Source organism: Schistocerca cancellata, chromosome 6 (assembly GCF_023864275.1).
Source record: "Schistocerca cancellata isolate TAMUIC-IGC-003103 chromosome 6, iqSchCanc2.1, whole genome shotgun sequence".
NCBI classification, from domain to species: domain Eukaryota; kingdom Metazoa; phylum Arthropoda; class Insecta; order Orthoptera; family Acrididae; genus Schistocerca; species Schistocerca cancellata.
The window spans coordinates 262,698,698-262,714,514 of record NC_064631.1 but is presented as its reverse complement, the minus strand read 5'-3'; the positions used below and the strand labels follow the sequence as shown (position 1 = coordinate 262,714,514).

General features: G+C 45.0%; 1 protein-coding gene across 1 annotated transcript in view; it reads left to right on the top strand.

The window, feature by feature from the left end:
- Positions 1 to 15,817, top strand: part of LOC126191050 (pickpocket protein 28-like) — a 298,445-nt gene that overhangs the window by 175,070 nt on the left and 107,558 nt on the right. The window contains exon 7 of the mRNA XM_049931762.1: positions 4,744 to 5,014. Within this exon, the coding sequence (XP_049787719.1) occupies positions 4,744 to 5,014 (271 nt within the window). The remainder of the gene's footprint in view (positions 1 to 4,743; positions 5,015 to 15,817) is intronic.

The following is a 15,817-nucleotide window of genomic DNA, read 5'->3' as shown; positions in this document are numbered from 1 at the left end:
AGCATGAATAGTTTCCAGTTCATGAGCTTCATATGTGTGGCGATACTGGTGTACACAGCAGATAGTATCCTGATAGTAACTTAAAAGATGAAGATCAAATAAACTAAAACAAGTACGACGGGGTGAGGGTGATTAGGTGACACTGAGGGCATTAGAATAGAAAATGGCATTGTGAAAGTAATAGACTAATTTACTATTTGGGGAACAACCTAACTGATGATGAGTGCAGATAAATGGGAACTGACAATACCGTGAAAAGCTTTCCTGAAAAAGAGAAATAAATTAGTATAAAATATAAATTTCATTTTTAGGAAGATTTTTCATAGTATTCGAGTGGAGTGTAGACTTTTCCGCAAGTGACGCATGGACAGTGAACAATACAGTGAAGCAGAGAGTAGAAGCTTTTGAAGTGCGGTGTTCGAGGAAAATGCTGAAGATGGGATAGGTAGGTTAATGAAGGTTTTTTTTTTGTCATCAGTCTTCTGAATGGTCTGATGCGGCCCGCACTTGCAACCTACGTCCTCAATTATTTTCTGAATGTATTCCAATCTCTGTATTCCTCTACAATGGCTGAGTGGACCGTTTCCAGATATGATTCACTGCAGAGCTCGATTATCGGCAAAGCCCTGACGAGCTGGGAGTGGGGCAGAGGATATTTCCAGTTCCAGCCTTAACCTTACACAACTAACGGAAACCTCCCAAACATCCTGTCCGAGATCAATGAACTGGAGCTATTTTTTCCTCTACCCCAAACAGTAGAGCGGACTGTGTGATGCCCTGCCCATTGGAACGCTCGCTTCTTTTCAACCAAATATCGGGAGAACTGGTGGTGCGGGAGAGGTTGGATACGTTGCTGTTTTTGTTGTGGTCGTCTTAAGTCCGGAGAGTATTGTGTTGCAGCTCTCCCCGCTAATTTATCCTGTGCAAACCTCTTCCTCTCAGCAAAACTACTGTGACCTACATCCGTTTTAGCCGGCTTACTGTATTCTAAGCTCTGTCTCTCTCTCTACCCTTTTTATCCCCCATACTTCCATTGCGAATCTGACGATTCCTTCGTGTCTCAGGATGTGTCCTATCAACCGATCTCCTTTTTCCACAATTCTATTCAATAACTCCTCTAATTTGTTCGATCCACCCAGCTACCTCTTCTTGGCTCTGAGCACTATGGGACTTAACTTCTGAGGTCATCAGTCCCCGAGAACTTAGAACTACGTAAACCTAACTAACCTAAGGACATCACACACATCCATGCCCGAGGCAGGATTCGAACCTGCGACCGTAGCGGTCACGCGGTTCCAAACTGAAGCGCTTAGAACCGCACGGCCACACCGGCCGGCCTACCTCTTCTTGTATGGACTGTTTATCGTCAGCGTTTCGCTTCTGTACAAGCTCAACTTCTAACACTTAAATTTGTATGGTATGTCAGCAAATATCTCTTTTTCATAAACACTTGTTCTTGCTATTGCCAGTCTGCGTTTTATATCCTGTCCGATTCAGTCACCATCACTTATTTTGCTCCCGAAATAGTAAATCTTATAGAATAACTTTAGGGCATCATTACGTACTATAATTCAGTCGGCATCACTTTATTTAGTTTGGCTTTGTTCCATTACCATTATTTTGCGTTTGTTGTCATTCATCTTATAAACTCTTTACAAGACACAAACCACTCCCACTACAGCCGACATGTTCGTCGCGAGAGAATTCATTAACTGTATTGATATTTAAATAAAAATCATATATTGTTTATTTTTCACTCACAGTTCCACAATGGTTGTATTGTGATGTGTAGTCCCCACAGATCTGAAGATGATCCGCGGGGGGGGGGGGGGGGGGGGGGGGGCGGCAAAAATAGCCGTGCTGTAAGAAATTGTGCAACTGGGACTGAAAAACAAATGACTCAGTTTTTTAAAAACTATTCGTTCTGTTCCATTGCTCTACCATATCTGTTGCCTCTTCTGACACAATTACAATGTCATCGGCAAAACGGATATACAGGGTGTTCGAAATACCCGTTACAAACTTCTAGTATTTGTAGAGGGGAGTGAATAGATAATATTCCGAACTGGAACCCATGTCCGGAAACGTATCATTTCCATGCTGCAATCATTTCGCGACCACTTATGCAAATAACTGATTAGGCGTGACCCAGTACCTCATCTGTTCTACATTTCCAATCATGAATAGCTAAAGATATTGCTCGTGTAATATTTAATGGGTTCTCTTCAACGTGATGCAATACAATCACTTACAACTCGGGGGTGCGGAGTCTTCTAGCAACACGGCAGTCGCGCCTGCTGACAGTGAAGGTACCCTTCTCGAAGCCATTGCTTAATTGTATGGAAAATGCTAGGTGATGGAGTCGGACTCTGTCGAGAACTATCTTGATAAAGGCGCCGAGCAACTCTTTCTGTAGCGTGAGCTTCGCCATTCAGAAGGATAAATAAATGTCGTGTGCTTAGGGCCTCCCGTCGGGTAAACAGTTCGCCGGGTGCAAGTCTTGCTATTTGACGCCACTTCGGTGACTTGCGCGTCGATGGGCATGAAATGATGATGATCATGACAACACAACACCCAGTCCCTGAGCGGAGAAAATCTCCGACCCAGCCGGGAATCGAAATCCCCGACCCAGCCGGGAATCGAACCCGGGTCCTTAGGATTGATTTTCTGTCGCGGTGACCACTCAGCTACCGGGGGCGGACATTCAGAAGGATGAATACAATTTTAAACCTCTTACCTGGTCAGGTAAAAAAAGCTGTCACCACTTACGGAGTACTAATCTTAATTCTTAAAGCGAACCAGCATAATTTCTTTAATAAGCAGTGTCTTTCACGAAAATTAGCTCCTAATTATGCGTCGGCTTAGTATTCCATCATAATTTCTAATATCAGTATGGGAAATGGCAACAAAACAACTGTTCACGTTGGTGTATAGAATGTATGAGTCTGGCGACATATCGTCTGACTTTCGGGACCAAAAACCATCCACACAATTCCGAAGACTGCAAGAGCTGACAAGTGCGAAAACTATGGCACAATCAGCTTAACAGCTCATGTATCCAAGTTGCTGACAAGAATAATGTACAGAGAAACGGAAAAGAAAATTGAGGATGTGTTAGATGACGATCAGTTTGGCTTTAGGAAAGGTAAAGGCACCGGAGAGGCAATTCTGAAGTTGCGGTTGATAGTGAAAGCAAGACTAAAGAAAAATCAAGACAAGTTCATAGGATTTGTCGACCTTGAAAGAGCGTTTGACAATGTAAAATGGTGCAAGATGTTCGAAATTCTGAGAAAAATAGATGTAAGCTATAGGGAGAGAGGGGTAATATGGGCGCTAATGACCATTGAAGTTGTGCGCCCTAAAACCACAAAAAAAAGAGGGGTAATATATAATATGCACAAGAGCCGAGAGGAAATGAGAGTGGATGACTCAGAAGAAGTGCTGTAAGACAGGAATGTGGTTCTTCGCCCCTACTATTCAATGTACATCGAAGAAGCAATGATGGAAATAAAAAGAAAGGTTGAAGAATGGAATTAAAATTCAAGGTGAAAGGATATAAATGATACGATTTGCTTATGGCATTGCTATCCTGAGAGAAAGTGAAGAAAAATTACATGGTATGCTGAATGGAGAGAACAGTCTAATTAGTACAGAATATGAACTGAGAGTAAATCAATGAAAGATAAAAGTAATGAAAAGTAGCATAAATGAAAACAGCGAGAAACTTAACATCAGGATTGATGGTCACGAATTAGATGAAGTTAAGGAATTCTGCTACCTAGGCAGCAAAAATAACTAATGGCGGACGGAGCAAGGTGAACAGCAAAAGCAGATTAGCGCTGGCAAAAAAGGCATTCCTGGTCAAGAGAAGTCTACTAGTATCAAACATAGGCCTTAATTTGAGGAAGAAATTTCTGAGAATGGACGTCTGGAGCACAGCATTATATGGTAGTAAACCATGGACTATGGGGAAAACTGGAGCAGAACAGAATCGTAGCATATGAGATGTTGCACTACAGACGAATGTTGAAAATTAGGTCGTCTGATAAGGTGAGGAATGAGGAAGTTTTGCCATGAATCATGTTGAAAACACTAACAAGGAGAAGGAACAGGATAGGACATCTGTTAAGACATCAGGGAATGACTTCCACGGTGCTAGAGGGAGCTGTAGAGGGCAAAAACTGTAGAGGAAGACAGAAATTGGAATACATCCAGCAAATAATTGAGGATGCATGTTGCATGTGCTTCTCTGTGATGAAGAGGTAGGCACAGGAGAGGAACTCGTTGCAGGCTGCAACAAACCAGTGAGAAGACTGATGACTCAAAAAAAAAAAAAAAAAAGTGTAGTTTCCTTTACTGCTTGCTCTGTGTACAGACTGAATAACATGGAGGGACATGCTACAACACTGTCTCTCTCACCTGACTGAAGCCTCCCCTTCATGTTCTTCAACTCTTGTGCAGTCCTTGCTGTTTTGAACTTAAGTGCATAGACTGGTTCGATGTAGCTCTCCACGCTACTCTTCCCTTATCACCTCTTCCCTAGTAGATCACTCCCGAAGATCCGAATGGAGGACTATTTAACTTCCAAAATATTTTAGGCAGGGGAACACCATCAGCATTATCCATACAGTAGGCAACATGCCTTCAGAAAACATGTTACTGACAGCCAAGCCTAATAAAGATAAAAGCTGGAGAAAAAGTCAGTGAAACAAGAAATAAGGGACTGGTGCTGTTTTCCGACAGATGCTGCTGCATAGCCCGGGGGATTTCCCCAACATGAAGACGCAGTTCTTCCGCATCCCGGTCGACCGCGACGTGGTGGTCAGCGTGCAGCCGCGTGTCATGATGACGTCAGAGGCGCTGCACAGCTACTCGCCCGACGGCCGGCGCTGCTACTTCTCGTCGGAGCGCAGCCTCTACTTCTTCCGCTACTACAGCGAGGAGAATTGCATTACAGAGTGCCTGGCCAACTTCACTGTCCAGCGGTGCGGGTGCGCTGCCTACTACATGCCCAGTGAGTACCAGGCGCCCCAGACAATCCGAGTTCACACATTCTTCCAGATGTTCTCTCCAAATATAAATAGATCAAGCGTGTACCTAACTGCTCCACTGTTATTCAACATCATATCCTCAACATATCGTGATTAGGCTAAAGAACATGGCTAAAGATTTTAACCTAATTATGGGGCTTTTAATGGAAACAATATCTGAGAAATGAAACACTTGCAAATGATGAAATCATAGAATAAGTATGTCATTTCAGTAACTTAGGTTATAAAGTATCTTGCTGCGAGAGACTGAAGTTTATCAATAACATAAGTAATTTCAAGGAATGTGTGGTGCAATTAATAGGATATTAAGAGGTGAAATCCAGAAATCAACACACACACACACAAAGTTTGTGGGATGCTGGCAGTGCCATAGTTAAAATACGACAGCAAGAACCAGATAATATACAGATTAGACGAAAGGAAATTCGACGTTTCAGAGATGAGATTTTTAAGATTTGTGGCGGGTTATATATCCCCAGGTTGAAAACGAGATGGAAATCATTTGCATATATAAAAATGAATCTTTCGTTCTCTCTCTCTCTCTCTCTCTCACTCTCTCTCTCTCTCTCTCTCTCTCTCTCTCTCTCTCTCTGTGTGTGTGTGTGTGTGTGTGTGTGTGTGTGTGTGTGTGTGCGTGTGTGCGTGTGTGTTGTGTGAGTCATAGATCACTTGACTGATGTCAACTAAATTTCCTACACATACCACTTATTATCTGGGAAGTACTGCAAACCACCTATCTCCCACAGGGCTGGTATTGTGGATGAAAAGGATTGATGTTGCTGTGACCTGGTTGCCCTGAACAACAGGTGTGTTATGAAGGTAATATTGTGTGGATGGGTAAATCTGAGCACAGAGGTATCGGAGGAGGAGATGAATACTGAGAGGCAGGAGGGTGAATTGGACAAATAGAGATGGGTGTAGAAGATGGACAGAGTGACATGAGAGGAGGAACTAGACAGACAGAGAGGGGAATGAGGATATGTACAGATAGAAGTGGAAGACTGAGATAAACATAGAGGGGAGGGCTGCAGGAAAAACAGAGGAGGGTGGAGGAGATGAACAGAGAGAGGTTGGAGGAGAGGATAAACAGAGAGATGACAAGGAGGAGATAGGAAGAGATAGGGGAAGGGTGAGATGGACAGAGAGGAGGAGGACAGGAAGAGGGACAGATAGGGGGAGGGGCTGATGTACAGACAGAGAGGAGGGATGAGAAGATGGACAGAGGGAGGAAGAAAGAGGGGATGGCCAGAGAGATGGGTGAGATGCTCAGAGAGGGAGGAGGAGGGGCAATGGTAAGAGGTTGGTGGAAGCTGGAGAGCGCTAGTGGACAGGTGGAAAAGGAAGAGGGGAGAGGAGAAGGCAGTCAGAGAGGAGGGATGATGAGACAGTCAGAGTGAGGAAAGTAGGAGATGGTCTGAAAGACAGGGAGGGGAAGATGTAGGAAGTAACTGGAGAGGACCAGTGGGCAGAAGATAATTGAAGAGGGGCAGGAGGAGATGGACAGAGAGAGTTGGGAGAAGGAGATGGACAAGAAGAGGTTGAGAAGGATACGGACAAAGAGATGTGGGAGAAGGAGATGGATAGAGAGAGTTTTGAGGAAAAGACAGACAAGGAAAAGGGGGAGAAGGAGATGGAAACACGCAGGGGGGAGGGGAAGAAAATAGACAGAGAGATGGAGAAAGAAATAGATAGGAAGAGAAAGAGAGGAGGAGGAGGAAATGGATAGAAAAGGGGGCAGAGGAGATGTGTGCATTATATGTGCTGTCTGCATCTGTGGGCGTAGCTGCCAGTAAAATGATAGAGTACAGGGCAATAAATTAAAATGGAAAGCATATACATGGTGGTCAGAAACAGTCTGGAAAGCTTGTTAGGGTGTTACAGGATAGGTTGTGCTGAGAAATAATTGTTAAGAAAAAAATTCGATACGTTGTACCGTTTCCAAGTGACGAAGCTATTCTGAAAAGCAATGCCTCCGAATTTTTATGTGAAAACTCTTATAGCTTTCTAAATAGAAACAGCGTTTAATGTTCAACATCTTTATTGTTCATGGTTACATGTTCGCAGTCCACTGTCACGAGAGGGTTCCAAATTGTATTGTATAACATGGTAGTGTGTAAAGTTACATTATTGGTCCGTGAGATACAGCGTGTTGTAATCGATTTTCGAGTTATCCCACCTGGATGCTCTACCATCTATCAAATTCCCACCACGCATCATCTACATCGAACATCTCCATATCTCTTGTACTATCCATAAACTAGATTCCAATTACACCATTCTCTCTCCTGTGATCACCAACCCTGGTGTGCTGCTGCGTCTTCACAAATATATCCCTGAATCCCTACACCTAACACTCCATATCTTATCCCAATGCATCTTCAACCAGCTACCACTGCCAGACAATGAAATTCACCCTGATACTTATCCCTCCTACGAACTTTAGCTCTCTCTCCTCTATCGCACTCCACATCAGTGCTCTTCTCTTCCTTCCCTTCTCCATCTGTTCCCATTCCTTTCCTCTTGTAACAGCTGCCCTACCCACACAACATAGTACTCCTCACCCTCTGTCTTTCCCACAGACTGTATTTCCCACAAATTGCCCCAACACTTACCTATCATCTCCATTACAGAGCGAGATGATGCAATGGTTAGCACACTGTACTCACATTCAGAAGGACAGTGGTTCAAATCCACATTTGGCCATCCTGATTTAGGTTTTCCATGATTTCCTTAGATCGCTTCAGACAAACGTAGGGACAGGTCCTGTGAAAGGGCACGGCCGACTTCCTTTCCCATTCTTCCCCAACCTGATGGGACTGGTGACCTCGCTGTTAGGTCCCCTCCCCCAAATCAACGAACCAGCCTATCATCTGCATCGTTTTTCCTACCTAACAGATTCCTATCTTTCACCCAAACCTCTCAACCCTATGGAACATACTCTCTCCTCCAACAATACTTCTCACTGTAGTGCAGGTCCTCAAGAGTTTAAGTGAAAGTGCATTGCTTCCTATATTTTTTCCATCTTTGATTTTATTTAAAATAAAAACAGCCTCAAATTTTCTTTCGATTTCTCATTACACATTCTTTTAATTTACTTGGCTGAAGAACGGAGAACTTTACCGCTGACAGCCCACCCCCTACCCCCCCCCCCCCCCCTACCCCGCCCAACGAACATGTGCAGTGAGCGGGACAAAACACAATTTTTAAAAAAGTTTCATTTCAGACTTCCAATTGCCCTTGTTCCGATTTGTAGAGCATTAATTAACCTTTTTTCGTTCTCTTCGTGACAAATCTCTCCTGGATTTGTTAATTTTGTTGCCGCTGCTGCTATTATTGTTGTGGTCTTCAGTCTAAAGACCGGTTAGATGTAGTAACATCACAGTTGAACTATGGAAATTAATCAAATTAATTACGCAAATTAGCCATCTCCTAACCTTCCATTCCCACTTCCGCTCTTCCCTCCCCCTCCCCCATACTATGATATCGTATAGGCGGGAATTTCGAATTTTCGTGGGAATTTTGAATTTTAGGCTTAGTTTCGAATTTTGGCGGACACATCAAGAAAATGACGGGAATATTTTGTCTCAAGGCTCTGCTGATGTCCCATCCCCCCCTCCCATGAATAGGCGGGGAATTCAAAATGACGGATGCCATTTCTGGGACTCGAACCCCAGTCCTTCTGGGTGGAAAGCCCAAGTACATCCCTCTACCCAGAGAAACAGTCATTTCCTATCTGGCTGCAGGAGAGGAAGCTTAGGTTAGTAGTAGTAGTAGTAGTAGCTTAGGTGGGTAGTAAACTGAGATAAAGATCGGTCCTAAATACGAGATTAATCATAAAGATCGCTCCTAATTACACATCTATATGCACTACACGAGGAGCGTCTGAAATCGCAATACACTTCAAACATTGATGATGTCATACAATTGGTGTTATCCCACTGGAAAAAGATTACAATACCACCTAAACTAGTAGCAGACATACTCAAAATAAATTGTAACTGTAGATACGATGATCCCTTTACCTACGAGTCGAAATAAAACTCTCAGCTCCATTTGCAAATAAGAAGGAAAAAGGCTAGAGTCGAAGGTACTATATTTATTTTTGGGGAAAATGTATTAAACTGACGAGATGTTGGTGGTGGACAGAGAGGAGTTTAATAAGTGTATTACCTGTAAGTATACAGTTGAGGTCTGTGTCTATAGCGTCCTATATGAGAAATGGAAGAGGAATGGAAGGAGGTGATTTCAGCAAATAATGGTGATGCAGCGGGACGGACTGAAGATGCATTTCGCAGCTGATAGAGACTGTTGCCTGTGCTAGAGCTGTTCGTATTTCTGGAATGGCTGGTCAATCCAAAGTGTGGAAGACGACATTGTGCATCCACCACTATCGCTCTACTGACCGCTTGTTTGTCTCGCTGTTTGACAGAGTTCGCTACAGACACCTACTGCTGCATTCATGCACGCTCTACTCAACAGATATCCTGGAGCAATGGTACTCAAAATCAAATAAACGGTGCTCTCTTTACTTCTCAACAACTTCGCCCTATTGCACTGCCCCCAATAGCTCACCTCGGTGTAGCTGATGAGTAAGATGGTAAGAAGGGATAGGGCAGCAATCCCTCACTGAGTTGTAGGAAGGCCACAATACAAGCTATCACAGCTGATAGATAATGCTTCACTGCTCTCGGGAAAAAAAAATCATATAATATAGCAATTAAACACTACCCGAAACCAAATAGCCTTGATACTTGAAATACATACATATATAGACACAGGTGTGCACACACACAGATCATAGTAAATGCTTCACTGCTCTCATAAAAACAATCATAGAATCCAAAAATGAAGTCCACTCGAAACCGATCGGCCATGATGATTCAAAACACACACACACACACACAGGTGCACACAAGCAGATTATGGTAAATGTGTCACTACTCTCAGAAGAGAAATACATAGAAATTAACATGAAAAAAAACACCACACCCCCTTCCCCACAACGGAGCAAAATGTATTATTCATCAGAAATTAAAGAAAATTCCCACGCCACCACAATGAGGCTGGCTGGAGGGGCGCTTGTATTCTCTTCTTGTAGAGGCCGCTCCTGTGGTGGTGTGGTCCTAGTCAAAGGGGTATTGGCTGACGTCGTCTCACAGCCTTCTCTGCTCTTGTGTTGTTCATCTTCGTGCCGGCACTTGTCGATACGCCGGAACCTTCCTCCCCCCCCCCCCCCGCCCACACACACACCCCTCAAAGTGACTGACCGTCGTCGTGTAGGGCGTGCGACCACGGTGGGAGGAGCAGGAGGGTGGGCGCCTCGTGGGACTGGATGCAGGAGACTGTCAAGCTTCTGGTTGTACCCCGCCACCGGGCCTGCGATCTGGCGGGAACGTCCCCCAGAATACGACCAGAAGGGCACGCGCAATGAATGTAACTCCGTCTTCTGTCCGGAGTATGGGACTATGGCAGGTCAATATCCAATCGCCGTTATTTAGGTTTTACTTTTAGGACTAAAAAAAGTCTAACGTTCTAGGGGAAGAGACACTGCAAGATCATCGTGCACATGACAGAGACGAAGTTAATTTTGATGTCGGCACTGCAAGCCATCTGAGCCTGAAATTAGGTACATGCAAGCGCCAAGTCGATGGACTATCGCGCCTCGCGCCCGTCATCTTCTGCCGCTAGAAACCCTGTAAAAGACACTATCATGCGGCGCGAAGCGATATTTGCGGCCTTTCTTCGGCGCCGGGTGCTGAGGAGGGTGGAACAGGTGAAGCAGTGTCCGATGGCTGCAGCCGTGAAGCAGTTCCGCCGGTGATGGTCCGTCTCGTGGGTGCGAACGATATGAGGCGAGAAACAGTTGCATTGCTTGATTCCTGGTGCGTGCGGAGTGAAGTTTGGCCATCTGCTACTTGAAGGTTCTGACGAAAGGTTCCGCTTCGCCATTTGATTGTGGACGGATCGGTGCACTAGTTAGATGCTGAATGCCATTGTGTCCACAGAATGTTTCAAATTCATTTGACGTGAACTGAGGTCCGTTGTTCAAATGGTTCAAATGGCTCTGAGCACTATGGGACTTAACTGCTGTGGTCATCAGTCCCCTAGAACTTAGAACTACTTCAACCTAACTAACCTAAGGACATCACACACATCCATGCCCGAGGCAGGATTCGAACCTGCGACCGTAGCGGTCGCGCGGCTCCAGACTGTAGCGCCTAGAACCGCTCGGCCACTGCAGCCGGCAGAGGTCCGTTGTCTGACACTATTACTTCAGGTAAAACTTCTAGGCAAAAAATAGAGGACAACACCTGAATTGTGCTACATTACGTTGTGGAGTTGATTGGCACAGCAAAAGGACACTTGCTATATTAGTCGACCACAACCAAACAACGGGTGTTACAAAAGGGTCCTACAAAGTCTATGTGCACACGTTGCCATGGCGATTGTAACTTACGCCAAGCAGAGAATGTTTGTGGAGGAGCGGACTGATTTTCCGCACATGCGTGACGCTGTGACGTCATCTGTTCTATTTACGGGTCGTCCATACCTGCCACGTACAGTGTCGACGAGCTAACTGTTTCGTACGAACAATCCCCCAGTGTCCTTGGTGAAGTAATTGCAACACTTCCTTTTGCAAAGCTATAGGGATCAACACACGTAACTGTCCACTGTCACTTTGTACAAGAATCACACCTTTCTGTACAGCTAGGCTATGCCTACATGCAAAGTATTGGCTCACTACAGAGTTCTTCATGCTACGCAAGGAACAAGGCCAAGATGTACGAATATATGTTAACAAAATGTTCAAATCTGAATTAGCTTCCGTGGCCTGTGCAAGTTTCCTACAGTTCAGCAGAAAAGATTCAAGCAATTCAGAATCCTCCAAAGTCTGTGTCGGGACCAATCGGAAGACGTGAAAGCGCGTCCGCATTACCAAGTTGAGCTGTCGGACGATACATAATCTCGTACTAGTATTGAAACAACAACAAAGCCCATCTTTGCAATTTTTGGGCAGTTCATACAGGATGAAACAAGAACTGCAAAGGCTTGTGATATGTTACTAAGTAGAATTTTCTGCCATACAAATAGTGGTAGAATTTGGTGGCACCAAACACAATAGCCAATACCTCTTTCTCAGTTTGTGAATAGTTACACTGAGCTTTGGACAACACTTCTGAAGCAAACGCAACAGGCCTGTCTTTATCACCAATTTTGTGCGAAAGCACTGCACCGCTTCCGTAAGAGGAAGCGTAAACTTGCAATACAACTGGTTTGTCAGGGTCAAAGTAAACTAAGCATCGATCACTGAGCAATGCATCCTTAAGTTTTTGAAAATGTACTTGGCACTCATCTGTCCAAACAAAGGAGACATTCTTGGCACGCAAGCGACGCAATGAAGCTGCGATTTGTGCAGCAAACGGTATGAAGCGAATATAATACACACATCAAAAAAAGCTTTGCATCACCTCGGTTCCGAGATTTCCGGAACATGTACAGAAAATTGGAATAGATATCAACATAAACATCATTTCCGCCCTTTTTATTGCTCATGAAAACCTCACATTGCATGGTGTACCACCATACAACGAGACCTTCAGAGGTGGTGGTCCAGATTGCTGAACACACTGGTACTTCTAATACCCAGTAGCATGTCCTCTTGCATTCATGCATGCCTGTATTCATCGTGGCATACTGTCCACAAGTTCATGAAGGCACTGTTAGTCCATATTGTCCCACTCCTCAACGTCGATTCGGGGTAGATCCCTCAGAGTGGTAGGTGGGTCACGTCGTCCATAAACAGCCCTTTTCAATCTATGCCAGGCACTTTCGATAGGCTTCATGTCTGGAGAACACGCTGGCCACTTCAGTCGAGCGATGTTATCCTGAAGGAAGTCATTCACAAGATGTGCACGATGAGGGCGCGAATTGTCGTCCATGAAGACGGATGCCTCGCCACCAGCGGCGTACGTCGGCCCCACATAATGCCACCCGAAAAAAACAGGGAGTCTCCGCCTTACTATACTCGCTGGACAGTGTGTCCAGCCTGACCAGGTTGCCTCCAAACAAGTCTCCCACGATAATCTGGTTGAAGGCACTTGCGACATTTATGGGTGAAGAGAACGTGATGCCAATTCTTAGCGGTTCATTCCGTATGTTGTTGGGCCCATCTGTGCCAAGCTGCATGGTGTCGTGGTTGCAAAGATGGACCTTGCCATGGACGTCGGGAGTGAAGTTGCGCATCATGCAGCCTATTGTGCACAGTTTGAGTCGTGACACATCGTCCTGTGGCTGGACGAGAAGCATTATTCAACGTGGTGGCTTTGCTGTAAGGTTCCTCCAAGCCATAATCCGTAGGTAGCGGTCATCCATTGCAGTAGCAGCCCTTGGGCGGCCTGAGCGAGGCATGTCATCGACAGTTCCTGTCTCTCTGTATCTCCTTCATGTCCGAACAACATTGCTTTGGTTCACTCCGAGACGCCTGGACACTTGCCTTGTTGAGAGCCCTTCCTGACACAAAGTAACAATGCGGAGGCGATCGAACCGCGGTATTGACCGTCTAGACATGGTTGAACTACAGACAACACGATCTGTGTACCTCCTCCTGGTGGAATAACTGGAACTGATCAGCTGTCGGACCCTCTCCGTCTAATAGGGGCTGCTCATGCATGGGTTTTTTACATCTTTGGGCGGGTTTAGTGACTTCTCAAACTCGCGTGCTTATAGCACTGTAAAAGTCACTGTTCGTGTATCCGACCGATACTTGGCAGACAAAGTACATGTTCTGAGAACGGGAATGTCTTGTCCGTTATAAGCGGTCAGTTACATGCTAGTTTTGACAGGCATGGGGAGAACTAACAGTTCATATGTGTGGCGATTTAGCAATGTGACAGGGGCACCCGTATCTAACGGAATTTCACACGTTTCCCACAAATAAGTAAATGAACAAAAACGTTGTTTGACTGGCGTATAACTGAAGAAACTGCGCGCTTGCCTGTTGCAGGTTTGGAATATACTGCATTAATGACGTGGGCCTTGTGACTAGATTTTTTTGAGGGGGTCTAATTCTTATGTTTGTTCTGTTGCAAACATTAGTACGGATTGTACATGTCCTTTCTTACCACAAACATAACACTGAACTTGTCGGGAGGGGCAGTCTTGGTGTTTGTGTAGTGAATAACACCGAGGGCAACTCTTAATTCTATTCGCCTGTGTAGCCACATGTTTAGCGAACTGCTTACGTGACGTACAGTGTTGTTAATTCAGCGTGGCTAGCGCAAGCCGCCGTTGCGAAATGGGGAGATCGCAAGCAAGGGACTCAACACGACAAGTAGCTAGCTGCTCAGATTTATGAGCGGACAAGGCACTGGAATCACACTGCTCTAGTATTTGCTTGCTGAAAAAATGGATCAGACTGTTTCAATGGTTCAAATGGCTCTGAGCACTGTGGGACTTAACATCTGTAGTCATCAGTCCCCTAGAACTTAGAAGTACTTAAACCCTAACTAACCTAAGGACATCACACACATCCATGCCCGAGGCAGGATTCAAACTTGCGACCGTAGCGGTCACGCGGTTCCAGACTGAAGCGCCTAGAACCGTAAGGCCACACTGGGCGGCCAACTGTTTCAAAATGTGTTCTCTGAGTTTGATATCAGGTACATTGTACACGATTGCATCGCGCAACATAGCATCTGAATATGAAGCATTGCAATGAATTTGCATTTCCTAGTCATATCCGGCAAATCTGTTACCCACTAACGATAAGTTTGTTCTGACCGTTTTTGCAATTAAGGAATTGATACCTAGCTGCTACCACATTCACTTGTTGCTCATAATAGTTAGTTAAAGAGTCCTCCAGATGTTCATAAGACAGTTCACTCGGAGTGGCGTTAGGCAAGAGTTTGTTGTTGAGGCAGAGCACTGCGTTTCCTACTGCAGTTTCACAGTACCTGGTACATTGTGAGCGAAGAGGTGCGCCTCAAATTGTGACAACCACTCGAGCCATTGCTTATCTTGTTCATGGAAAATGTGGTATAGCAGCTATAGTAGGGGGTACTTGTTCTGTTGGGTGCGCAGCATTGGCCAGTATCTGCTGCACCGTGTTGAGTTGAGTAGATATCTGTTGCGTCTGGAACTGAAACATCTGCATTAACTGTGTCGCATCTAATACTTGCGGCTGTGGCACCTGAGCAGGGGGCAAGATGGAGGGGTGGGGGTTTTGGAAGATACAAATGCAACAAACAGACTAGGCAAGCAAGCAAAACATGTACAAAAGCAAATAAATTTTCAAAAATGGTTCAAATGGCTCTGAGCACTATGGGACTTAACATCTTAGGTCATCAGTCCCCTAGAACTTAGAACTACTTAAACCTAACTAAGCTAAGACATCACACACATCCATGCCCGAGGCAGGATTCGAACCTGCGACCGTAGCGGTCGCACGGTTCCAGACTCTAGCGCCTAGAACCGCACGGCCACTCCGGCCGGCGAATGTGGGGTCCTGCCCACTCGACTCTTATAGGGTGCCTAAAGGATGCTGCTTTCTCGGATAGATATTCAACAATTGAAGCAAATTAAATTAATAGTATTTATTACAAATAAACAAAATTACAATAGTTAACTTTGTATTTATAAGAATGTGTCGGAAGCGATGGCCGAAATGCAAACAGTCAGCCTTTCACTATGTGCAGTGTCCACGTAAGGAATGGATATGGATAACTAACTACTACTGTAGTGCTGGTCTACTACTGTGCTGGTCTGTG